This window comes from Ambystoma mexicanum, chromosome 14, assembly GCF_040938575.1.
Source record: "Ambystoma mexicanum isolate Mex_15411 chromosome 14, UKY_AmexF1_1, whole genome shotgun sequence".
Classification (NCBI taxonomy): Eukaryota; Metazoa; Chordata; class Amphibia; order Caudata; family Ambystomatidae; genus Ambystoma; species Ambystoma mexicanum.
Window position 1 is genome coordinate 39,184,083 of NC_090940.1, and position 27,245 is coordinate 39,211,327.

General features: G+C 50.5%; 1 protein-coding gene across 7 annotated transcripts in view; it reads left to right on the plus strand.

Moving 5' to 3' along the window:
- The window catches only part of HECTD1 (HECT domain E3 ubiquitin protein ligase 1), a 1,011,111-nt gene that overhangs the window by 15,332 nt on the left and 968,534 nt on the right, over positions 1-27,245 (plus strand). For all 7 annotated transcript variants that reach the window (XM_069638480.1, XM_069638479.1, XM_069638478.1 and 4 more), the window contains one exon: positions 11,378-11,631. In XM_069638480.1, coding sequence (XP_069494581.1) covers positions 11,492-11,631 — 140 coding nt within the window. In that variant the 5' untranslated portion in view covers positions 11,378-11,491. The remainder of the gene's footprint in view (positions 1-11,377; positions 11,632-27,245) is intronic.

The window sequence follows — 27,245 nt, forward strand, 5'->3', positions numbered from 1 at the left end:
TTCCCTGCACTAAAGTGCGGGATATATATTTACGATTTAAATTAAACCAAACGCCAACCTATGAAAGAATTAAAAATTGGTATTCTAAAATTAGATGATATGGAGCAACTGTAGATTCTGTAAAGCAAGAGATCAGAAAGAGACTACTTAACATTTGGTAATCTACTGCCCTTACTTTGAAAAGTTGCATACACACATTTTTGGAATAGAGCAATTGGTTATGACTGTTTTAACTAGGGAATGGTTTTGTATTACATGTATGTGGGGTAACTGCATAAAGATTATTCTTTTGTTGTCAAGATTGCTTCTGATTATCAATTAGGAATTGGACAAAAAGATTGTGCTCATGTCTGGTGGAAATGATTAGTAAATTGTGTGAACAATGCAAGAAAGAAAATTGAGAAATTATGGTTTAAAGTGTTAAGAGACATTATTTCCTTATTAAAGGCTAGTAAGCGATCATTTAAAACTGAAACGGTGACGTTTTATATGCAGGCAACATAAACGTTGCTGTTGTCGACATGTATAGATATGTGAAATGTATGTCTTGTTTTTTTAAGTACATGTAATATAAAAATGATAATGAAGTATTAGTACATTATGTTTAAGCGATGGAAAAAAGGTATTTTAATGCTAATGTTGTGAAAGTTTGTTGATCAAACTAAAGACGACTGAATACAACAACAAAAAAAGAAAATGGAGCTTGAACACTCAACGCTGTGAGGGAGATGTATGCTGAACATCTGTCCCAGTGTGAAATAGTGGTTTCTACTGGAGCTTGAGCACTCAAGGCTGTGAGGGAGATGTATGCTGAACATCTGTCCCAGTGTGAAATAGTGGTTTCTACTGGAGCTTGAGCACTCAAGGCTGTGAGGGAGGTGTATGCTGAACATCTGTCCCAGTGTGAAATAGTGGTTTCTACTGGAGCTTGAGCACTCAAGGCTGTGAGGGAGGTGTATGCTGAACATCTGTCACGGAGGGTGGAAGAGTGGTTTATACTGGAGGTGGAGCACTCAAGGCTGTGAGGGAGGTGTATGCTGAACATCTGTCACGGAGGGTGGAAGAGTGGTTTATACTGGAGCTGCAAGTACACGAAAGGATATTTCCACAAGGGATGATTTAGAGCGATCTATTAAGACAATTGCTATCAGAAAGCTTGTATACCTCGCAGAGGTTATACCCATGCAACCCTAATATCAAACAAATCGTATACAAAACATTTGTTAATAAATCAAATGCACAATGAAATGTGCTTATATATATCTATTTTATGTATAAATCAAAAACACCACAATAATGCCATCACAAAAATACAGACTTGTTCAAGGGAGGATGCATACATTTATACTCCGCTAAACAATTAAACGCACAGCAAAAAAGGGGGAAGCCGTGATAGCTAACACACATGTAATAAAAAGAAACAAAGCAACCAAAGTATGTAGCAATCGTACATATGATAAGGGGGCAACCCATGTGTGTTCCCTGTAATACATAAGAGATCCACTAATCCTATTCTAAAGGAGCCCCTACAAACGGGGTCTACGTATGTCGAAACACTATGATTGGTGTATAATGACAAGGAGTAGGTCCACAGATCGTTAGCCCAATCGTGCCTCCTTCAAAAAGTCTGTAAAACGTGGCTATTCGGAAAATACGACTAATGCTCTTGGCTTGTTTTTACCTTTTATTGTCCATTTGTAACTCTGTAACAAAGGCTGTGATACCCCTGGGTTTGGGCGTTACATAAATATTGAAATTTATTTTCGACAGATGTATTTGGTTTCTGCCTTCTTCAGGACCAAGATGGGATGAACCCGCTTTAAAAAAAAAAGCGAAATGACACGTTAAATCATTTCCAGAACAGAGGAAATTTGCAAGGAAAACCCGCCACCAAATAGTGAATAGGTGAAAAAACTGCTCACCTCCATATCACCTGCCAAGGAGTGTACAAAACGCGTGCTCACAATAATGTGGGAATTGAAAATGCAATTTTAAAAAGAGCTAAATCGATATGGTCCCTCTCTGGGGGAAATCATCAAACTAATAAACAGTAAGTAGGCCCGACTTACACTAGCCACCGGCTTGGAGAGGGGAAGTTGTTGCACGGTGTGCCTCCGGCTAAGAGGTAAACTCACTATCCTATCCAGAGAAACAAGTGACACTTAAACATAGAGTACAAAGGATCACAGTTCTAGTTCTAAACAGACCATGGCCTGGTATGGAAGTATATAAAGATAATGGGGTCGAGCTCACCTAAGCATCGGGGGGGGGGGGGAGGAGGAGAGTGGGAAACGGCCGCTGAATGCCCTTGGAAAACCTCTCGATTCTACGGTGAAGGTATATGCTCCATTGCAATATGGCCTTGCGCCGTCTAGACGCAAAATCCGATTAGCATTAAGAATCTGAAAACGTTCTTTTAAAAATAAAGTAAAAGTACTATAGTCACTTGACTCACGAGTACCTGAGCCAGGCGCTGGTGTTATTTATCACGCGGGAATAAAGACAATTGCAGCAACAGAGGCGGCTACTGTGCGCAGAGTAGTCTTGCACTGACAGCCTGGCTATCCAGTCTCCTAATATGAGATGTGAACGTGACCAGGTCACGTGGCTACGTGCAACTAGAACATGCAGCTATTCAGGAACATGGGGGCAGCAGCGACCGCCATTACAAGGTGGACACATACCCATCATCATATGCTATCTGTGGCCAATGCTAGATGCATCTAATGTCCGCAACAGAAATACTGATGTGGAAAATAGAAAGAGCATACAGTCAAAACCTCAAAAAAACAAAACGAGCAGTTATACTGAAGCTCTGGCACGAAGGCTGGAAGAGATGTTTGTAGTGGAGCTCTGGCACTGAGGCTGGAAGATATGTTTATAGTCGATCTCTGGCACTGAGGCTGGAAGAGCAAGCTTCTACAGAAGCTCTGGCACGAAGGCTGGAAGAGATGTTTATGCTGGAGCTCTGGCACTGAGGCTGGAAGAGGGGTTTATATGTGGGCTCTGGCACTGAGACTGGAAGAGCGGTGTATACTGGAGCTCTGGCACGAAGGCTGGAAGAGAGGTTTATATGCAAATTGTAGGGTTGAGGCTGAAAGAACGGTTTGTATGAAAGCTCTGGCACCGAGGCTGGAAGAAAGGCTTGTATGCGAGCTCTGGCACTGAGGCTGGGAGAGGGTTTGAATGCGTGAGCTCTGAGGCTGGAAGAGAGATTTATATGTGAGCTCTGGCACTGAGGCTGGAGGAGGGGTTTTTCTCCAGCATGGGGTCTGGCATGGATTCACATGCTCATGAATATTCCCCGTCGTCAGGCTGGGAATCCTCGGTAAAGAAAAAACCAGTATCAGTTTCGTTTCTGATCTGTCTTTCGTAGTAATAAGCAATCACTGGTCTCTGCGTCATACTGACCACAGCCAATGACTGCCTCTACCTAAGCACCGCCTCTGGCAGCCATCTTCAGATTTTTACCGCACGTTCATGTGTTGGGATCCTCGTGCTATTGCTCTCGAGCGTTAGTGCTATTTTTTCACGTTTTTTCTCAAAAACTTCGTTTTTTCGGTCAAAAGAGCCTCAAGCTCCACCGACTCTCCATCCGATCAACGGGGACCTGTGTCGGATTCGTCTGCGCCCCTCAAGGGTGAAGATTTCGTCGAGCTACGCTTTTGGAGGACTCCAGAAGTTTCTCAGGCCCGGACATGGTCCAGGAGAAGGGATGCTCGACGCCCGGAAAGCTGTTCAGGGTCTGCCCTGGATGCCAGCTGCAGAACGTCTTTAAGGAGGACGAACACTCCTTTTGTCTCTACTCCGAGTGGTCTTCTAAGACCTTTGAGGACGCCCCAGCGACGGGGGTCCAACACAAGGCAAAGCACCGCGAGTCCGCTGGCACCGGGAGCGCCGAACGGTCGGACTCTACGGGCGCCAGGCAGGGCGCACCCTCCCCGGCACCATCAACCACGAGCCAACGCTCTGGGTCGGGTAAGAGGAAGGCCGAGCACCCGGCGAAGCTCCTGGAGAGGCCCCGGTCGAGCTCGAAGGCCCCATCGGAGGGGGAGCGAGGCAGTGTCCCCCCCTCAAGGATAAGGCGGTGAGCGCACCTAAGGTGGTGAAGGCCTTAATCCATCCGGCCAAGCCCTCTATCGAAACTGTCGCGGCGGCCCTGGCTCAGCCTGTGGGGGCTACACCAGTGGTGGCGACCTCGGGGCTCAGAGTCTCCCTGCCACCTCGGAGGGAGTCCTCTTTTGTGCCCATCGATAGGACCCCCGTGAAATCCCCCGTGGGGAAGAAAAAGGGGGGGCAGGGCGTCGTCGTAGATTCGGCCTCAACCTCGGAGGAGGAGCTGGTCGAAGTCTTAAGCCACGGCCTCGGCGTGGAAGAAGACCGGCCCGTCGGGATGGATCCCGACGCAGGTGACGACGACATCATCGAGGGTACCGACGGGGCCCCCGATCGCCCGTCGGATTCCCCTCTGCCAGCGCCGCGAGACAACTCGGCGGCCATTTTGTTGGCTATACAGTCCTTATGCTCAGAGATAAGGACGAGACTACCGTTGCTGACGGAACCTCTCCCGTCGGGGGACCCAGAACCGGGACCTTCTGGTGTTCCCCCTACCAAGAAAAGAAGGATCCACCCTCCGCCTCCTTTTCAGCCGTCGCGCCCCTTCCAGCCCTCCTCCCCGTCCACCCGAGGGGATGATACGGGGACTGACACGGCAGCGACGGGTACGGACGACGAGGTATACGACGAGGATGTACCGTCGTCGCCTCCCACCAGGGCTTCTCCGCCCGACGAGATTGGATCGTCCCACTGCATGATCACCAGGGCATCCGAGCTTTTCCAACTCTGCCCTGAGGAGAAGAAGAAGGAAGGTTTCCTTTATCAGCGGCGCGAGGCCAAGAGGAAGACGGTCCTCTCAGTGCCTCTATTGGACGACATTTGGGATGAGGGCCTCACCCTCCTCAAGAACCCTTCCACGACGCCAGCTAGAAGAGACCGGTACGAGAAGAAGTACCGGGTCCCGGACACGGCCCCCCTGTGCCTCTGGGCGCAGCCTACCCCGGACTCCGTCGTCTCCGCGGCGGCCAGGAAAAAAGCAGGGGGGGGTGCGGCCTCCACATCGACTTCCCCACCGGACGGCGAGGGAAAGAAATTGGACGCTATGGGACGCAGAGTCATCTCGTCTGCGGCGACGACGATTAAAGCGGCCAACGCCTTGGCTATCGTGGCCCGCTACGACGGGGAGCTCTGGTACAAACTGGCTCCCCTACTGGACTTCTTGCCGGACGACAAGAGGGCAGAGGCCCTGGAGATCCTGCAGGAAGGTGAGGTGGCTTCGGACCACGCCATTACCGTTGCGACGGACATCGCCGACACTGGGTTCCGCCAGTTGGGCAACGGCGTTTGCCTTAGGCGGCGTGGATGGCTCAAGGCTACGGACTTCCGTCAAGACGTTCAGACCAGAGTCCTGGACATGCCCTTCGATGGGAACAACCTGTTTGGGAAAACAGTGGACGATTCCCTTCAGGCCATTAAAGCGGACACCGAGACGGCCCGGGCCCTTGGAGTTCTGCAACAACGACGGACGCCCTTTCGGAGCAGCGGAGGCAAGGGCGCCTCCAAAAGTTCAGGCGGCGGTTTCTCCACCTACCGTCAAGCGGCCCGCTCGTCGGCTCAGGAGGCCTACAGAGGACGAGGCAAGTCTGGCGGACCCCGCCGTCGTCGCCAAGGAGGCCAAGGAGGTCAAGGCGGCAAAGCCTCGTCGAAGCAGGATTGAACCGACCGTGGGGTCGGGCCCCCACCGAAGCACCCCGGTGGGAGGCCGGCTGGCGAGCTTCGTCAGCGTGTGGGAGTCCATCTCCACCGACCGTTGGGTGCTGGACGCCTTGGCCCGGGGCCACGCGCTCGAGTTTCAAAGAAGGTGTCCGCGCGTCCCCCCCGTGGCCAGGAAAGAACTTCACGTCCCTCAACTTCTCCTGGAGGTAAAGGCGATGCTGAGGAAGGGCGCCATTGAACTCGTCCCAAAGAGACTTCGGGGCTCCGGAGTTTACTCGAGATACTTCCTCGTGAAGAAGAAGACGGGGGGGATGGCGCCCCATCCTGGACCTGCGACGTCTGAACAAGTTCATCAAGGCGCAAAAGTTCCGGATGGTCACCCTCCAGCACGTCCTGGGTCAGCTGGAGGAAGGAGACTTCCTGTCGTCGTTGGATTTGGAGGATGCCTACTTCCATATTCCCATCCTAAAGGGGCATCGAAAATTCCTCAGGTTTGTGGTCCAAGGGCGTCACTACCAGTTCAAAGCCCTCCCCTTCGGACTACGGTCGGCCCCCAGGGTATTCACCAAGTGCCTTGCACCGGTGGCGGCGCAGCTGCGCCGCGAGGGGATCCACGTCTACCCCTACCTGGACGACTGGCTCATCCGAGCCAAGACGAGGGAGCTCGCCCTGGATATCACGGCAAGGACCGTCCGACTTCTCACGGACCTGGGATTCTCCGTGAACTACGCCAAGTCTCACCTGGTACCCGCGCAAAACGCACTGTTTCTGGGAGCGAAGCTCGACACAGTGTCTCTTCTGGCCTCCCCGTCGGAGGAAAGGACCAGGTCCATCCTGGGCAAGGTACAGCGGATGTTGGTTTCCGACGCGGCCAAGGTGAGGTCCATCAAGTCCCTCCTCGGAATGATGTCTTCCTGCATCTACCTCATTCCCATGTGCAGGCTCCGGATGCGCCCGTTGCAGGAGTTCCTGGACGCGCGCTGGATCCAAACGACGGGCAGCTTCGAGGAGAGGATCACACTCGACGAGAGTTTCCGCCGAGCGGTCCGGTGGTGGGGCAACCGCACGCATCTGACGGCGGGCATGGACTTCCAGACCCCAGACCACCAGGAGACAGTGACCACCGATGCCTCTCTGGAAGGGTGGGGAGCGCACACCGAAAATCTGCACGCGAGAGGCCTTTGGCTCCCGACGGAGAAGTCCCTCCATATCAACGTCCTGGAGCTCCGTGCAGTGTTCTGGGCCCTCAGGTCCTTCCTTCCGTCCCTCAAGGGCAAGGTGGTGAGGATCTTCACCGACAACACCACCACCATGTTTTACATCCGGAAACAGGGCGGAACCAGGTCCCCAGCGCTGTCCAAGGAGGCGCAGGACCTGTGGCATTGGGCCGTCGCCCAAAGGATGTTTCTGGTGCCGTTTCATCTGGCAGGGATAAAAAACACCATCGCCGTCTCACTCAGCAGGGAGCTGCTCTCGTGCCACGAGTGGGAACTACGGCAGGATCTAGTGGATCGCCTCTTCCGACGGTGGGGCACACCCCAGATCGACCTGTTCGCGACGGCGACGAACTCCGAGTGCCGGAGGTTCGCCAGCAGGTTTCCCCAGGCGAGGAGCATGGGCGATGCCTTCTCGTTCCCCTGGGAGGGCCTGTTCCTCTACGCGTTCCCTCCTTTGCCACTGCTAATCCGGCTCGTCAACCAGCTCAAGAGGTCACGGTGCAGGATGATCCTCGTCGCACCTGCGTGGCCGAGGCAGATATGGTTCCCGGACCTTCTGGACTTGTCAGCGTCCCCGCCAATCAAGCTGCCGGTGGACGCGGATCTTCTCTCCAGGGAAGGAGGCGCCATCCTCCACCACGACCCGAAATCGCTGAACTTGCAGGCCTGGCTCCTGCAGCGCTAGAGTTTGGAGGATACGACATACCGGCCGACTGCAGAGAGGTTCTTGCAAAGGCCAGGGCGTCCTCGACTCTTAAATGCTACGGACACAAATGGAAGAGGTTCTCTGTCTGGTGCCACGCACAGAAGATTAACCCTCTACGGATTACGGCTCCCCAGGTACTGCCGTACCTGCTGACGCTGGCCAAAGCTGGTCTGGCACACGCGTCCATCAAGATTCATCTTGCTGCGATCTCCCGATACACCAGAACCACGGGCCGGACGTCCTTGTGGTCTCATCGTCTGGTGAAAGAGTTCATGAAGGGACTGTTCAGATCGTTCCTGCCGGTGAAGGCTCCGGCCCCGGCGTGGGAGCTCAACGTGGTGCTGACCAAGCTCATGGGACCTCCGTTCGAGCCTCTGCACTCGGCCCCGTTGAAGTTTCTGTCGTGGAAAGCAGCGTTTCTTGTGGCCATCACCTCCGCACGACGGGTGGGAGAGATCCAGGCCCTTTCATGCAAGGCCCCGTACTTGACTTTTCACGACACGAGGGTAGTGCTCAGGACGCACCCCTCCTTCATGCCCAAGGTACCGTCGGACTTCCATCTCAACGAACCCTTGGTGTTGCCTGTGTTCTTCCCATCGCCTTCGTCGCCGGCTGAGAGGACTTTGCACTCGCTGGATGTGGCTAGAGCGCTGAAGTTCTACGTGGACCGCACTAAGTGTTTTCAGAAGACGTCACAACTCTTTGTGAACTTTGGACCTGTCAATCAGGGGAAGGCTCTCTCGAAGGCTTCCATTTCCAGATGGCTCTCCGGCTGTATCATGTACTGTCATCGGTTGGCAAACCGACCGCTGCCTGGCCGTCCGAGAGCCCATTCCACCAGAGCGATCGCAGCTATCACGGCGTTCCTTTCTGGTGTGCCCCTGCTGGACATATGCAGGGCTGCTACGTGGAGGTTGACGCACACCTTCACGAAATTCTACTGCGTCGATCGGGATTCCAGGGAGGAGTCCAGGGTCGGCCAAGCAGTGCTGCGCAACCTGTTCGCCTGAGGTGAGCCTGGTGAGGAGGTAAGATGCTTAATGTTGAGTTTGATGTACTGCTTAATGTTGAGCCGTTGCCACCTCCCGTGGTTGTGCATGTGTGTACTGCTATGTATTCTTTATTCATGAGCATGTGAATCCATGCCAGACCCCATGCTGGAGAAGGAACAAGTTACTTACCTGTAACTGTTGTTCTCCAGCATGGGTCTGGCATGGATTCACATGCGAACCCTCCCGCCTACCCCTCTGCGGCTCTTCACTTGGTCATACTGCCACTTCACGTGCTTCCAAATCTGAAGATGGCTGCCAGAGGCGGTGCTTAGGTAGAGGGCAGTCATTGGCTGTGGTCAGTATGACGCAGAGACCAGTGATTGATTATTACTACGAAAGACAGATCAGAAACGAAACTGATACTGGTTTTTTCTTTACCGAGGATTCCCAGCCTGACGACGGGGAATATTCATGAGCATGTGAATCCATGCCAGACCCATGCTGGAGAACAACAGTTACAGGTAAGTAACTTGTTCCATATGTGAGCTCTGGCACTGAGGCTGGAAGAGGGGTTTATATGTGAGCTCTGGCACGAAGGCTGGAAGAGAAGTTTATATGCAAGTTGTAGCGTTGAGGCTGAAAGAACGGTTTGTATGAAAGCTCTGGTACCGCGGCTGGAAGAAAGGCTTGTATGCGAGCTCTGGCACGGAGGCTAGAAGAGGGTTTTAATGCGTGAGCTCTGGGTCTGGAAGAGAGGTTTACATGCTAAATCTGGCACTGAGGTTGGAAGAGATTTATACGCGAGCTATGCCACTGATGTTGGGAGAAGTTTATAGTGAACCTTTGCGCTATATATGCAGGCCTCAAAACTTTCAAGACTAGTAAGAGATGGTGTGCTTTGTGCATGTGTTGAACTGAGGGGGTTCAGTGGCTAGAAGCTTGCAACCTTTTTACCCGTGTAAGGCTTTTCAACAGGGTTACGATGATCTGCACAGAGTTTAAAGAGGGAAAGGTGTTCACACTTTTGTAGGACAAATGGGCAGTTTTGAGTGCAATTGGTTATTTGTGATGGCCAAAAGGCACACAATTAGCAAAACCTGGCCTAACGGGGCAGGGCTTACAAGGGAAGCTTCTGAACCCTGCATAGAGGTAACTGCTTGGTCCCCTCCTGCCCTTGTGTGCCCCCCACCCATTCAGTTTTGTTTTGGCCTGTAGCTTTGCCTATAAGTGAGGCTGGCGGGGAGGTTTGCTCTGCTTCCCTTCTACTATGGCCGGCTTGGGAACTGGTTATCCAAGGCTGCTGCAGGGTTATTCTGAAGCTCCTGCACTACCTGAAGCCCTGGGCAGGTTAATGCTGGAGAGCGTAATCCTATGTAGTCATGCTATGGGCACGTTGCTACTCTAGAAGCATAGGGCTTTCTGCCTAGTAAATTGTACGGTGTAATAGCCTAGTGGAAATAAGAAAACCATATATGGGGTGTTTTGCTTTAAATGTGGTATGTTTTGGTCCAGCCACAGCCACGGTTTGACTCCCACATTAGTCTTGGGCCGCACAATGTTGGCTGTAAAGCTTGTGCCCACCGTCGCTCATAGAGCTAAACCACCAGCTTTGTGGTATTCTGTATGAATGGGAAGCAATGGAGCACTGCACACAGGGGGCAGCTGCAGGGGAAGCAGAGGAACTGATGGGTGGGAGGTGCTCTGTGGGGGCGGGGTGGGAGATGTTCCTTGCGGAAGTGTTGGCTGGTGTGTGGCCAGTCTTGCCTGCGTTGGTAGCTTCTTCCGGAGAATGGAAGCCTAGCAGGAAAAGGCCTGTTACCTGGCTTTGTCTGCTTGCCTTTCTTTCTTTCCAGTCTGGAGAGGTCGGCTTCAGAGGTGGAATTTCTTAGCCATGTAGAGTGGTAGCTGGTGATAAGCTGTCTAGAACATGATGTGCGTTTGAAAGGGGTGACCACTGTAGCTCCTTGAGGGTGGGGTGTGATGTGGTGCCATTTTCTTATTCCTTAGAAGTGGGTTGCAGCCCGCTGGGTGGCGTTTTTGGAGGATCTAATGTGGCATCTGGGACTCCTGGCAGCAGTGTGTTGCCACGAGGAAACGGGGCACAGACTGGCTGATTGGCTCTGAATGAGGGGTCTGGTGTATCGTCGAGCTTCATGTCAGACCCGCAGTTCTGGATTTGGGCGTGCATGGAGGGTTTTCCTAGGAGAATGACTTCAGTACATGGATGAGGGACAGGCAGTGCGTGATTAGCTGCGTCTAGCTGTGTATTTGGCGTACAGGTGCAAGATGACTGGACCGGGTGGAGCCCTGGGGCACTTTGTTGATGCTGGGCAGCACTCGGATATGTTGGATGAGGGAAGGGTTGGATCATAGCTGTGTATTAGCGGGCAGATGATCATAAGGCCAGGTATGCTCGGGGAAGCCAGCCCTGCAACACGAGATGGGATGGTTTACCTGCCAGGCAGGTTATTCAAGTCCCATCGTGACTACCCGGATACAGTAGGCAGGCGTGTGGCTCTGCCAGCCGGAGTAAACATTGGCTGCGGCTCCACTTGCCAGGGGGAGGGATGGAGATGGGTGAATGAATCGCAGCCAGGGTAATTAATAGGAGTGCGTTGGAGCTGCAGAGCGTCGCTCTTGCCTTTTCTGCTATTGATTTCTCTGATCCTGGCTCTCTCTGCTTCCTCCAGGTGAAGACCGCAGCGAACCACAGGAGGACCCCCGCTTGGCTCCCGTCACCGGCCGCTGGCGCTGAACCATTCATGGATTTTTGGTGTTGCTCGTGATCTTGTTCAGCGGGGGCCATGGCGGACGTGGACCCGGATACGCTGCTGGAATGGCTGCAGATGGGGCAGGGGGACGAGCGAGATATGCAGCTTATTGCCTTGGAACAGCTGTGCATGCTGCTGCTGATGTCCGACAATGTGGATCGCTGCTTTGAGACGTGAGTGCCTCTTTTCTTTGCTTCTTTATTCACACCTTGGCTGTCCTCGTAGTATCCAAGTTGCCGGCTAGCTCGTCAATGGAAGGCACGAGCCTGTGAAGTGTGCATTTCTGCTGGCTCCATCTAGTGGGTCTGTGTAACCTGAAGGATAATTCTGCTCAGGGGGGGTCCAGCCTGTGATGGCTCTGCTGCCCTAGAAGTATGTCAGCTGCGGGCTAGCTCGTCAATGGAAGGCACGAGCCTGTGAAGTGTGCATTTCTGCTGGCTCCATCTAGTGGGTCTGTGTAACCTGAAGGATAATTCTGCTCAGGGGGGGTCCAGCCTGTGATGGCTCTGCTGCCCTAGAAGTATGTCAGCTGCGGGCTAGCTCGTCAATGGAAGGCACGAGCCTGTGAAGTGTGCATTTCTGCTGGCTCCATCTAGTGGGTCTGTGTAACCTGAAGGATAATTCTGCTCAGGGGGGGGTCCAGCCTGTGATGGCTCTGCTGCCCTAGAAGTATGTCAGTTGCGGGCTAGCTCGTCAATGGAAGGCACGAGCCTGTGAAGTGTGCATTTCTGCTGGCTCCATCTAGTGGGTCTGTGTAACCTGAAGGATAATTCTGCTCAGGGGGGGTCCAGCCTGTGATGGCTCTGCTGCCCTAGAAGTATGTCAGTTGCGGGCTAGCTCGTCAATGGAAGGCACGAGCCTGTGAAGTGTGCATTTCTGCTGGCTCCATCTAGTGGGTCTGTGTAACCTGAAGGATAATTCTGCTCAGGGGGGGGTCCAGCCTGTGATGGCTCTGCTGCCCTAGAAGTATGTCAGTTGCGGGCTAGCTCGTCAATGGAAGGCACGAGCCTGTGAAGTGTGCATTTCTGCTGGCTCCATCTAGTGGGTCTGTGTAACCTGAAGGATAATTCTGCTCAGGGGGGGTCCAGCCTGTGATGGCTCTGCTGCCCTAGAAGTATGTCAGTTGCGGGCTAGCTCGTCAATGGAAGGCACGAGCCTGTGAAGTGTGCATTTCTGCTGGCTCCATCTAGTGGGTCTGTGTAACCTGAAGGATAATTCTGCTGGGGGGGGGGGGGAGGGGGGTCCAGCCTGTGATGGCTCTGCTGCCCTAGAAGTATGTCAGCTGCGGGCTAGCTCGTCAATGGAAGGCACGAGCCTGTGAAGTGTGCATTTCTGCTGGCTCCATCTAGTGGGTCTGTGTAACCTGAAGGATAATTCTGCTCAGGGGGGGTCCAGCCTGTGATGGCTCTGCTGCCCTAGCAGTATGTCAGTTGCGGGCTAGCTCGTCAATGGAAGGCACGAGGCTGTGAAGTGTGCATTTCTGCTGGCTCCATCTAGTGGGTCTGTGTAACCTGAAGGATAATTCTGCTGGGGGGGGGGGGGAGAGAGGGGGGTCCAGCCTGTGATGGCTCTGCTGCCCTAGCAGTATGTCAGTTGCGGGCTAGCTCGTCAATGGAAGGCACGAGCCTGTGAAGTGTGCATTTCTGCTGGCTCCATCTAGTGGGTCTGTGTAACCTGAAGGATAATTCTGCTCAGGGTGGTCCAGCCTGTGATGGCTCTGCTGCCCTAGAAGTATGTCGGATGCGGGCTAGCTCGTCAATGGAAGGAACGAGCCTGTGAAGTGTGCATTTCTGCTGGCTCCATCTAGTGGGTCTGTGTAACCTGAAGGATAATGATTCTGCTCTCGGGGCTCCAGCCTTAATGGCAGTTATCTGAGCGATAGCTCTGCTGTCTAGGCAGGGTTTTAAGGACTCCATAGTGTGGGAAACCCCGACGTCCAAAGCATGCGGTTGTAGCATCATTAATTAAACTCCCCTGCTTTCACTGCCGCATTCTTCATAGAACTGTGCCGTGAAAAGGGCCTGCCTGCTTTCCAAGCATTTACGTCTTGAGGCTGGGTTCGAAATTGAGGGGAGCTCTATAGCCTAGATACCGCCAGCTACCAAGGGCTACTTTTGCTCCCGCCCCCCCCAGCCCACTGATTTAGCCCCGTCTATTTTGGACAGTTTCTGAGTAAACACCAGGATGTATCTACGCAAGGTTTATCGAGGGTAATAAATCATGGGCTGAATGCTCTGTGCCGGCTCCGTGCTCCCCATGCGGGATAGCTACAAGCTGCTTATCCAGTCTTCTTTTCAAACTCTGTCGAGGTTTGAAACCTAGCAGGGCAGATTTTTCCTAGTAGGCTTGGGGAGATTACCTAGGCCCACATCACCCTAAAACCTGTCTGACCTCCTTCCAGGGGTGTGGTGTTGGCTGATACAGGGGACCCTCTGATGGGTGCGTTTCCAAAGGTGTACTTTGTATTATTTTCGTTTTGCTGGTGAACCACGGCTGTCTCCTAGAGTAGCGATGATGTGACTGGGGCGGGACCCCATTGCTGCAGTTGAACCTTCTGAGGGACCGTACCTTTTCTCAGCTGGAGAGATGGTGCACATGCAGGTGGAGCTGGAACCACAGTAGTCTTGTGTTTACTCAGCCAGGATCATTCTTTTTCAGAGGTTTGTTGGATGACTTTGCTGCTTAGATAATGGCCCTCTAGAACCATTCACAGCGCGAGCCTGCGTGGGAGTAATAATGGTTTTAGATGTGGGTGAGTGCCACTCGTGAGGGGCCTCGTGGCTTTTCTGTGGCAGTGACACTGTGTTCTTCTACTCATGGCATTCACAAGGTCCATGAGATGGGTGCAATTGTTCAAGTCCATTCCGCCCCCCTGCACCTGCCAGCAGATCTCTGGCGGTGCGTAAGTCTGGTGTTGGATTCTGGATAACCGCACCGAGGGGTCCTTCCTGGCCTGTGGTCCCCTTCACGTTCTCAGTACGAGAGTAATGTAAGAATCAAGGCTTCGCCGACCCCCACCCCCTTACAAAATGTCAAAGGGGAACGCCGCCCACTTGCAAAGGTCTGAAGGAGAGTTTGACATTCTGCCTTCGTTTCCCACGTGCTCCTTGTGCTGAAAGAGCTTCAGCAGCTAAGACTTTGCCACTTAAGAAACATGGCTTCCATCGAAGCTCTGCATCTTGGCTATCCTGGGAATGAGGGTGCTTTGCACAGTAGAGGTGGTGGGTGTGGAGGCACACATGCATCATTCTGCACCCAGCCACAGAGCAGGTTAGGAGCTGGTGCTTTGGCTCGGTCATTGTCCTTTCATTCTAGCTGCAGCCTGCTGCCATGTGGATTTCTGCTGTATTGCTCTGCCACTGCATTGGTGCAGCTTTCTTCTTCTGCACATTGGACTGAGTGTGTTGCCCCAGCCGGGATTCAAACCTATTCACAGCACATTGCTGCACCAAGTCCCAGGACCCTGAGCCCTACATGGAGTTATGCCGTGGGTGAGAGTTGCCGTCTGAATATCAAGGTTCGCTTATTTCTTTATTTTGCTTCTATCCAAGCTAAAGCCATTGCAATGCGACTCCCCGGGCTTGTGTGTGCTCTGCGCGCATAGCTATAATGAAATGGGGAACCTGAAATGTGGAATGTCATTCTTGATATTTCCAAATAAGCATTGTCTTCCGTGCGGAGAATCTGTGTGACAGTTCAGTTTTTAGTCTGCGCTTGGGCAAGGAGTGGGGATGTGGTCCTATAAACTAATGTTGAAATGCATCAACGTACCTGTGATCTGGTATGTGGCAGCGCGGATGGTCCGCGTGCAACTTGGGTTGTCCTGTCAGCCAACGCTAATACACGCTTCAGGTGGACACCTCAATAAAGCCCTGCTTGCTACTATGGGATTGCTTTTACCTGTCCTCGTGGGATGATGCCGGCCCCTTTACAGCTCTGGTGACGTTCAGTCCGATGTGATGCACCACTCGAAGTAGCAGGGAGCAGTGGTCCAGGGTGCAGCGTTTCAAGTTGTAAGCTAGAAGTCGGCCATAAAATGTCACTCGCCAGCACACTTCCATACCTACAGACAACACCTTTCTTCTTGGCCATGACTCAATTCTCACTAGTCGCTGGCGAGTGCACATCTTGCACCTTCCGGCCGTTCATTGGAGCTCCCCGTTGTCCCCTGCCTTTCAGCACTTCTAGCCTCTGCTGGGGCAATGTGGCATCTGGTGGCTGCCTCCCAACAGAAGGCCACTTGTGGAGCTTTTACTTGGCTACAGTGTCCTGTATTGTTTTCCTCTGCACTCCTCTCTTCCATACCCATGGAATGTAGCGGGATTTATTAAGCACACATCTACTATTTTGGTGACCTGGCAGTGTAGGGGTTGTTGGAGGGCTAAAGGGTAAGACCGTTCTAGATCCGTTGCTCTTAATACTTGCAGGTGGTAAGTAACCAATTCCTGAGAATTGGTGCGCTTTATATACGAGGGTAGAGACCTAAGATGGACCTGGTTAACTGCTTAGTGGTGGGAGGTGTGCCATCCAGCCAGAGAAGTGACTAGTGGTGCCATTGCTCCGGTCACGTGGCGTGTTTCCTTAACTTACGGTGAAGAGAGATTAATACTGGAATACTTTAATGGTGGAGGGAGCTATGGATGCTCTGAGAGCACACTGGCTTACGATTATTGATCTGGTGTCCTGGAAAAAATTGGCGATCGTCTCTGATGATGGGTACTTGCCAGGGCGACCGGTCTCCCAGGATCCTCGGGTAATGCGCTGTGTGCGGCTTGTGGCAGGTTAGTGTGACTAGAGATAGAAAGTTTGGCCATCGTCTCTGATGATGGGTTCTTGCCAGGGCGACCGGTCTCCAGGATCCTCGGGTAATGCGCTGTGTGCGGCTTGTGGCAGTGTGACTAGAGATGGAAAGTTTGGCCATCGTCTCTGATGATGGGTTCTTGCCAGGGCGACCGGTCTCCCAGGATCCTCAGGTAATGCGATGTGTGCGGCTTGTGGCAGGTTAGTGTGACTAGAGATAGAAAGTTTGGCCATCGTCTCTGATGATGGGTTCTTGCCAGGGCGACGAGTCTCCCAGGATCCTCGGGTAATGCGCTGTGTGCGGCTTGTGGCAGGTTAGTGTGACTAGAGATAGAAAGTTTGGCCATCGTCTCTGATGATGGGTTCTTGCCAGGGCGACCGGTCTCCAGGATCCTCGGGTAATGCGCTGTGTGCGGCTTGTGGCAGTGTGACTAGAGATGGAAAGTTTGGCCATCGTCTCTGATGATGGGTTCTTGCCAGGGCGACCGGTCTCCCAGGATCCTCGGGTAATGCGCTGTGTGCGGCTTGTGGCAGGTTAGTGTGACTAGAGATAGAAAGTTTGCACCTTGATGATGTTACTGAGAAAAGGAGTCTTGTCAGTTAAGGTGATGAGCTGAGAAACACTCTTCTAGTTACTGGAGCGAAGGGGTAAAGGGCAGAGAGGGATCTGGCAGGGAGTGTGGTAGAGCCCATTCAATGATCACAATCCCTGCGACGATTGGATTAAAACAAGGAATGTTTGCATGTTTCTCATAGGGTTCTCTCTGGAGGATTTGTTGGGTGGCAGTTTTTTTTCTTCTACCTTCCTGGTCCTGGCTTTTCTCTATAAATGGGGACGCTGGTTGGTCAGTGATGTTGCGCGGACCAGTCCCGTGACTGACCTCTGCAAGCGCACAATGGTATGGCACACTTTGAGGCGCTATGACTCGTCTACAGATGGCCCTGCCTCAAAGAACAACATAACGTGAGTCATCGCCAAAAAAAGCGCAGCCGAAGAGAGCTACAGGCCGAGTGGGTTCATGTTTGCAACTGTGAATCACGCAGAGAAAGAAGGGTGTTTGCTTGTCGCATTCCTGTGCACTATAAATATATCTGGTCTGGCAGAGAGGACACGCACACCAGTATTGCCACAGGCAACCCCCACCTTTTCACCTTTCTGTACTTCCAGCTCGACCAACGTGGAAGCTTCATGAAACTTGATTTCTCTTCTTGTGTCAAGGCTCTGGCTTTTTGCCTTTACAGTTACTGTTCCTTTAAAGAAAAGCGGAAACGCCTCCGAGCTATGGAAATAACCACCCGGCTGTACAGCTTGTGTTTGTGTGCAGTCATGGTAAGGAAGAGGAAAACGCCGCAGTTGTTCTTTGGGCGGGAGCATGTGTCTGGCCCACCAGACTGCTCAGCACGCCGGGCACAACAGGGACACCTGCCATTTGTGCACTTGCCCACCATACTAGTGTACAGTGACCTTTGCTTCCAGGGGAACTTGGCTCCTGTGCGGCATGACTCTTCTAGTCCCTTTTTTATTTAGCACCGCGTGGGATTGCATGGTTTTATGCAATAGAAGGATGCATGGGCCTCGTCCAGCATTGCTCGTTGTCCAAAGGACAGACCCCAATGCAGCAGCATGGTCATTTGCCCTGCAAGGTGCCATCTTGTCTGGTGTGTCTTGCATCCCTCAGACACAGCATATCCAATCTTGCTAGGCCTGCCTAGGCAAGTATTGGTTTTCTTGAGCAGCTCCTGGTCGGTTGGAATACTGATGGCATTGTGACTTGACTGTCTGAGTAACTTGGCCTGACAGTGGTTATTTTCAGTGTTTGCCTTGTGTATCCCCTTGAATTGCAGCTCGTACAGGGTTAGAGCATAAGGCTTGTTGTGCATTGCTGCGTCACGTGCAGTCCAAACGTAGTGTTGCTTCATCGAGCACTGTGCCAGCAGTGTTTTTATCCTTTGTTCCAATGCTTTCTCCTCGAGCACTGTGCCAAAGGGTAGCAATGTCTATCCACAGCAGCAGTGTTTTTATCCTTTGTTCCAATGCTTTCTCATCGAGCACTGTGCCAAAGGGTAGCAATGTCTATCCACAGCAGCAGTGTTTTTATCCTTTGTTCCAGTGCACAGCGCTGCAGTACTTTCTCATTGAGCACTGTGCCAAAGGGTGGCAATGTCTATCCACGGCAGCAGTGTTTTTATCCTTTGTTCCAGTGCTGCAGTACTTTCTCATCGTTGTTCCAGTGTTGCAGTACTTTCTCATCGAGCACTTTGCCAAAGGGTGGCAATGTCTATCCACAGCAGCAGTGTTTTTATCCTTTGTTCCAGTGCACAGCGCTGCAGTACTTTCTCATTGAGCACTGTGCCAAAGGGTGGCAATGTCTATCCACGGCAGCAGTGTTTTTATCCTTTGTTCCAGTGCTGCAGTACTTTCTCATCGTTGTTCCAGTGTTGCAGTACTTTCTCATCGAGCACTTTGCCAAAGGGTAGCAATGTCTATCCACAGCAGCAGTGTTTTTATCCTTTGTTCCAATGCTTTCTCATCGAGCACTGTGCCAAAGGGTGGCAATGTCTATCCACGGCAGCAGTGTTTTTATCCTTTGTTCCAGTGCACAGCGCTGCAGTACTTTCTCATTGAGCACTGTGCCAAAGGGTGGCAATGTCTATCCACGGCAGCAGTGTTTTTATCCTTTGTTCCAGTGCTGCAGTACTTTCTCATCGTTGTTCCAGTGTTGCAGTACTTTCTCATCGAGCACTTTGCCAAAGGGTAGCAATGTCTATCCACAGCAGCAGTGTTTTTATCCTTTGTTCCAATGCTTTCTCATCGAGCACTGTGCCAAAGGGTGGCAATGTCTATCCACGGCAGCAGTGTTTTTATCCTTTGTTCCAGTGCACAGCGCTGCAGTACTTTCTCATTGAGCACTGTGCCAAAGGGTGGCAATGTCTATCCACGGCAGCAGTGTTTTTATCCTTTGTTCCAGTGCTGCAGTACTTTCTCATCGTTGTTCCAGTGTTGCAGTACTTTCTCATCGAGCACTTTGCCAAAGGGTGGCAATGTCTATCCACAGCAGCAGTGTTTTTATCCTTTGTTCCAGTGCACAGCGCTGCAGTACCACGCTTTGCCCATCGCGGGACATTACAGATATGATGGCCTTTTTGAGTTTTGGATTTCTCGTCTTAAATTGGATGCACAACATTCACCGGAATGAATCCCTTCGTGCCCGTTTATCAGAGGGGAATTGTACTTTTTATTGCCCGTTTCCTGGAGTTCGAGTATCCATGCATGCATTAGGTTTGCACCACCATGTACCCTTCCACCCCTCCTTCCCCGCACACTTCGTACCACGACCCACATTGTTTGAAGAATGTAAAATGTGTAGTGTAAAAAAGAATGGTGGACTTGGTACTCGGTCTCTGTAACACGCTGGCATCTTGGGATGCCTCATGTGGATATAATCTAACATCATGTTGACGATTGAAAAATGTATGCAAGCTGCTCAGGAGTCTGAGAGTTCAAATGGAATAGCTTTGTAAGAATTTTCTATGCTGGCATATAATACTTGATTCAACAGGTTTGGATGCACTTCAGAGATCTCTGCCAAAGCACGGCTCTCCAATTTCGCTCCCCCTGACTCGCATAGTCCTACCCTCCGACTCGCCCTCTGCTTCCATCTCCACTGAATCGTTTAAAGCAATTTGGCTCTTTCCTCAGCCCCACCGCTTCTTTCCACATCCCTCAGTCTCGCACCACACCCCTGAATTGGGGGCTCTGCCCCCATAACTCTGCTCCCCCAGCCACAGTCGCCTACCATATGCCGCGGAAGGGCCTCTCGCCCCTTGCCCTTGCTCCTCTCCAAGCCCCCCACCCCCATTCTCCTCTTCCTACTCGGCAGCTTAATCCTCTTCTTGCCTCTTGCGTGGTGTACACTGATCATAGAATATGGTGAATTTATTGTGATTTGTAATGTAGTGCCAAGCCCTTAACTAACCCTGTGCTGCTGGTCCCTACGCTGAAAGAAAGGTTCGTTCGTAAGGATGCATGTCAGCATGTCGTACAAAATAGTGTGTCTGGCGTCCTGAGACCGACGCTATCCTGACTGCTTGCTGTACCACTACAAAGGAAAAGCATCTAATGTAAACCCAAAACCTATCCGAAGGTCCTTTTGGCCAAATTCTATCCTTGTGACTGGTTTCTGGTCACCACTGTACCGTCTCTAGATTTAGACGGGCTGCTTGCTCTCAGCAAGACTCCACTATGGTCTTAGCTGAGCATGGACTATGAACACCAGCAATTTCACCCTCTTTACAGTTTATGTAAGAATCTTCAATAACTCTCCCTGGGGATTCCTGCCCTCTATAAGGGAGTAGTGACTGTCTCTGGGTCTCCTGGATCCCCGAAACAGTTCATGTCATTTACAAAACACAGTTCTTGTAAATGTCTCAGAATAGCCAAACCTCTCATGGCTCTGTTGTGTGGCTGCTATACCTCCCTGGGGTCGCGCTCCACCACCACCCCCCCATGGGTCTGTTTGCTTTAGGGCCTGACGGAACCTCACCCCTTCCTTGGGTCTTGTGGCCTTGGGGAGGGTTGCAGGGGTGTCCCCCGCTTCATCGATATTGGAGATAGGGACAGGGGGGAAAAAAAGAAAGCAAAAGGCACTCTGTGGCGTCGGAGCCGACCTGCGTTAGAGGGCCGGATCTGACGCTGCAGGGCTGAAATGGATCAGGCGACAGGAATCGAGTAAGTGGGGGGAGGGAGGTGTATGGTTTGAGTACATTTCAGCCTCTGAGAACTGATGGCATGCGGGCTGTTTTTTTTCCGGCCAGTTTGCCGCAGTAAGTTGTCAGACGGCCAAACGCACCCAAACCTGTTGCACCAATCTTTTTAATGTCAACAGATATTTTTTGTATCTAAAATGTAATGAGTATCAATATAGCATTTTTGTCTACCGCTGAAGTAAGACATTAGTGAGATGAGTCAGGCCTGGCAAATTCTTTAAAATTCTGCTAGACCTGCAGGTTGAGTAACTTAGTTTACCTACTTGACCTAAGAGAAATGCACCAGATCTGTAAAATGGTGCACATCACCACAAACCCACTTTGTTTGGCACAATGCTTCCACCAAAAGACCAGCCATTCTCCATGAAACTTTTATTTAACATTTTCTGCAAACAAAGTCAATGTTAAATAAAAGTTTCAAACATCCCCAGCAAATGATACTCACCCGTCATAAAATCTACTCAGGTGGACGAGTAGACTTTGCAAGCCCTGGATGAGTGGCTGTAAAATGTAAAAGGTTAGATGCATGAGTGGACACAAATAGTTTGTTACTCCACCCCCCCCCACCCACCTTTTTCTCACTTAGATAAGTTGGGAGTTTGGGTGTGATTGGGTGAATGGCTTGTGATACATTTTCTTTGGTAAAGGTAGATGGGCAAAAGACATCAGATGGTCGTTTTTATAGGATATTTTATTACCCAAGTATTTCTGGGTGGTCGTCATTATCTGAACTTTAGGCACAAACTAGCGGCTGGTTTACCTAAAATAGAAATGTAATATCAGCTTTTTACAAATACGCTATGCGCACTCTGCGGTTGCACCATGTGAGATGTTGATAACATCTGATAAGTTTTGAGATCTGACAGTGCTAGGGATTTAGCTCTTTTATTGAGTTCCTGCCCTGTAATCTCCATTCAGTAGATGCAATTATTTGGTGATGATCCCTTGATATTAATCAATTCTTGAGTATCATGTAATTTGCAAGCACTGAATCATTCCATCGGCCAATCGCATCATTTATCGGCATAAAGCCGTTTGCTGTTAGGGATTCTCCTTTATAGCTAAGTGTACCTTGCCGCATGTTGCACTCTGCACTTTGAGATCACATGCTGCTAGGCATGTAGCCCTCATAATTGAGTGTACAGCACTTTGCTCCATACATGTATGTTTATGTCCATTACACTTTGTACTGTGTATTCTGAGATCTTATGCTGCTAGGATTGCATCCCTTGCTATAGACTTTATTGCACTTTGTTCAGCAGCCATTTTCATTATGGCTGCCATTAGGTATTATTATTATAACCATTACAATACTGAGAACATTGAGCCTAAGCACTTTAGACTGCTAGTGACTCATTGTGCAATGGAGTCTATAGTACTCGGCACTATGCATAGTAACCATACCTATTACAAACAGGACCCACAGCAATATGTATTACTTGTTATGAATTTCATAGTACTCCCTTCCCACAGTTTATTATTAAAGTAATTGACGATTGTCTTTTGATTGGTCTGTGCATGTGTGGGCTCTGTAAAGCGTATAGTGCAGTTCCTATTGAACCACCGTCCTGCATGTAAAAATGAACTTCCATATGCATATTATGTATGAAGAATTTGTATTACTAATGTAAAATATATGTAGTTTCTTGACATAAATTAATCTCATAATTGTGATTCGACTACCTAATGGTTGAATATGCCCATATATTTTTTAGACTATGCTTGTGTTTGTGTATAAACGTTAGTCAAATATGGCGGACACAATATTTGTACCTGCCCACAGCTGGTGCTGAATGTAAATTATGAGACTTAACACTAATGATGGACTACGATCCGAAGACCAATGGTTGGTTGGGTCTCTGCTGCGCCTCCTTTCCATGTCACTTCCACTATTGGTATATTTAAATTCAATAGGGGTTGGGTAATGTGATCAAGCAACAGGATTATTGCGAAACGTCGTCGTGATGCCGCCTTACCTTTGGCAATACTCTGGAATCGTTGATTTTATGCAACAATACTAAAGAGAAATGTTTTAATCTTTATCTGGACTCTGGCAGACATATTTACACTCTGAAATGAAAATGTAATTCTCTAGAAACAAGTTCTTTGAGATGGTCTCTTCTGGTTCCTGGTATCTTAGTTATGAGCTCCTGCCAACTGCTCATAGGTCTGGTGTTCCAGACTCTGGAATGCTCATCGGTATTCTCAGTTGTTTCATTAATTGTTTTCTTAAGCTAGTCTTACAGTCCTTCCTCTGACTGAGGATTTACCTCCCTTTCCACTCTACCCTTCTGGGGTTGGATATATCTTTATCGTGAGTGAGCCGCCACCACTCCTGGGGTCCATCTACTAGTCTCCTTCTCTGAGCCCCCGGAGCAAAATGTAATCTTGACTCATGGTGCTTTTCAAAGCCTCTCATTAAGGGATTCCTCCACTCTTCAACAGTTAACTTGGGTAACTTCTTCCATCCTTCACAGGATTTTCTTTCCAGATTTCTCAAAGCCTCATGCTTAATATCTCCACTCAGTTCCCTTAATATCTGGTTATATATGCACTTACGATTTTTCAATGTCCCAACATCAATAGCGTAGTTTTCACAACTTCCTTTACATAAAGTATGTTTATTTAAATGTATACAGCGCTCAAACAGCCCATGGGCATCGAGGCGCTGTTACATGTGATGAGCTTAGTTACTATATGTATACACACAGGCAGGTAAGATTGACATTGTATATAGTTAGCGTTCCCCGGCAGCCTCCCCTTCTCCATTCCACCCTGGTACCTTTGTTCGTCGTGGATGGTGTTTCGGAGTTTGGTGCTCGCATTGGTCTGCTTCTTCGGTTCCTCGTTTCCCTGCTCTGGGTTTTGCAACAGCCTCTCTCTCAGCATCTCCGTAAATTGTTGCACTTGGCGACTGCCTGCGACGGGAGCTTTCAGGTCTCACGCTTCCACTGGTGTCACGTAGTTACAGTGCTTCTGTGGTCACGCCTCCACCTTGGACGGTTCTCCCAGCTGCGTGCCGACTGCAGCTTTTACGCTGTTCGGGTTGCTGGGTCTCCAGCGTTTCGCTCTGGCGTTCGCCGCTTCTTGGATTTGCATGTACTCTGCGACTCCACTCTGGTACGCCTCAAGTCATAGCTACGTCGGCGGGCTTTCCCCTGCGTATGGCTCGCTCTCCTCTTCTCTGAGCCACCCATTTTCTTACATACAAGTTTGCTATTAAAGGGATATTCCTTTTTCCTTCAGGACGTGATAAAGCATTGCCTGGAGCCAAACAAAACATCACATTATTAATATTACTGGAGGCAGTCCCAAATATGCAGATAAAGGTGGCTTGCATAAGAGTGAGAGTCCTTCTCCTATGGGTGGAGTCACTCCCAGAGTCCCACTTGCCCAGACCCCCAGGAAGGGTCTTGCGGAGTGGGCTGACCTCTATGGGGTGTCTTTCCCGTAAAAGAAGGGGAGAATACTTTTGATTTCTCAAATTTTTCACCCCGTTTTGGCCTATCTGGTTCCTCTGTTCCTCTTGGGCTGTTTGGTTCTTCACCCCTTATTGGGGTATGTCCTCCCTAATCCCGGTTCCCTGGACGCACTGCGCACCTAGTTTGCTGCTGTGGCATCCCTCAAATGAGGCGGTCTCTTCTGCATACGAGTGAGCTTCTGGCTGCTCCATGGTCTGAAGAGACGGTGCAGGGGTGCCTGTGTTCATGTCTGTCTGTGGCGGGAATTGGGCATCGGTTCCAGCAGGCTCCGGGTGACAACTTTACATGCGTTTGGGGTCTCTTTTTACGGCAGGGCTGAACTTCTCCAGCTCCGGGATTCCTTCCAGGTAGCAGCACTCTGTGGGCTTTCTTGCTCCTCCACACTGTGTCGGTCTGCTTCCTTGCTCTGCCTTGAAGGGAGACGGACCGCCCCAGCCCCCCAGCATGGCTCCACAGGGTTCTGGCTTTTTTTCCTGCGCCCTTTCTATTGGTCTGACAGAACCTTTGTTTCTCTCCACAAGGAGATGGAACACTCCATTAATTTGGCTTTCATGCAAGGTTGGAAACCGCTGAGGTTCAGAAACCACTCCAGCTACCCCTCTATGAATCTTCACACAGGTGTCTTGTGCAATCCTCATAGAGCCATTAAAGGGAGGGTAATGCAGATCCCTGTTGAGGTAGGGCCTGTTCTCTAGGAGGGGTTCACCCCCACATGGATCCCCCTTGTTGCGTCCCTTAGGAGTTGTTCATTTTAGCAGGCTCTCCTCCCTAGTCTGAAAAAGGCTGGCTCCACCTTGGGGAGAGGGGATGAATTCCCTGGATTGGTCACAAAGCGGACCATGCTTTCTTTGAATCTGGCAGGCAGACACTTGGGCCGGCAGAGATCTGTGAAATGGGTTCTGGCTGAGATGGTCTACTCTACCCCAAAATCTTTGGTACCTGAATGTTCTTTTTCCAAATGACTCGACATCTGAGTAAAAAACACTGTGGCTGGTGATTTATGCATCTGTACCTTTTAGTCAATGGTCTTCACGTGTGTGTGCAGCCATGAGAATAAACAAATGCTCCACCAGCCTCGCTTTCCATTTCATTCAGAGGAAAAATGAATGCACTCCATCTGCCCGTCCTTTTAGGTTTTGAATTGCCAGGTCCAAAATGCTCCTCACACAGTTCTTTCTGTCTCCTTTGCATGAGTATTGATTTTTAGCATGGTTTCCAATGCCTTATATGGCTACTTAAGAACATCGCATTCATATTGCAAGATTGGTTTTTATGCTACGTTTCATTTCCCAGATATTGGAGTCAACTCGACACAGGTGTTAACATGCATGTTACAATTGATAAAACATTTAATTGATAGATATTTCGGTCACACCAATGATGGTTGCAATGCTCCCCTTTCCCCATCAGTGACCTGTAGAACAAATGAAATGCAAATACATTCCCATTTTTCTTGTGGCTACCACATGTCTGTCCCATTCATTAATGCAGGTTTATTAATGGGACCCCCTGACAAAGGGACGAAGCAGTCCTGATAAGTCAAGCAACATTCAAGTAATAGACTTGGAATATTTGTGGAATCAGTATGATTAATTAAACATTAGATTACTGTATACTACTATGTGTGTATATAATATATATTTCTGAGGCTTGTGGAATCTGCTTAGATCACATGCTGTGCATAGGCCGACATCTAGTGGAAGCTGCAGAGTATTAGTTTGTGTAGGACCCTCAGATTGTTTTTTTCTGCCATACTTGTCGGAAGCATAGTTGCAGAGTTCCCTGGCTTTCAGCCATTTTGTCATAATGAATCTAAAATTCCCTGTTCTTTAAGTCCCACGTTGAGATCCGAAGATCGACGCCGGTCCGAAGAACGAACAGCCGTCAAGACTGCACGGTGGATTTCGGCCTCGCAAGTAGGGAGAGTGGGGGGTGGACACACACACTCGCACTCGTTTATTTCCTACATTTACTTGCCCGCTGCCATAAAGCAATATATGGAGAGGACTCCAATTAAATTCTGCCCCAAATGCAACCGTAAGTTTCATTGTGTAGATGAGCACAGCACTTGTAATCTGTCTGCCTAGGGATCACCCCAAAGCTAATTGCAGAGCGTGTAAGCTCTTTAAAGCTAAAACACTGAAGGACCGCTCCACTAAACGTTGGGCCCATTACGCCAGGCAGCTCGAGGCCACGGAGGCGGTGGGTTCCTTCAGTGACGGCAGTAACGCCGACGTTCCGGACGGCGAGGGCACAGGGGCCTCGAAAGACACCCAACCGCAAGTCCCCGGAGGATTGTCCGGCGGGACAGTTATGAGGAGAAAACCCGGCGACACAAGAGCTACCCATTCTACTGCACCTAAGCACACTAAACCCACGCGTGTCGAGTCACCGGAAGAAAGAGGCACAAGGAGAGCGGTCCACAGAACTCGTGTCCTCTGGGTGTTCGAGGTCGAGATCGCCGCACGACACAAGGCAACCGTCCACGATTGCCAAAGGTGCTTCATTCCCCAAAGTTAAGGAGGTAGGCTCGTCAGAAGACTAATCCGACCTCTACCCCCAAGCAGCACGCTTAAAGTTGACTCCGGCAACCCTTTCCATGTCTGCCTCCGAGTCTCGACGCACACTCTAAAGCTACAGAACCTAGCCAAACCACCCCCGAATCTCAGCGCCAGGCGTCGAAAGATTCAGAGAAGGCCCATAAATCAGGGAAACATGCCTCTACTCGGGGGGGAAGG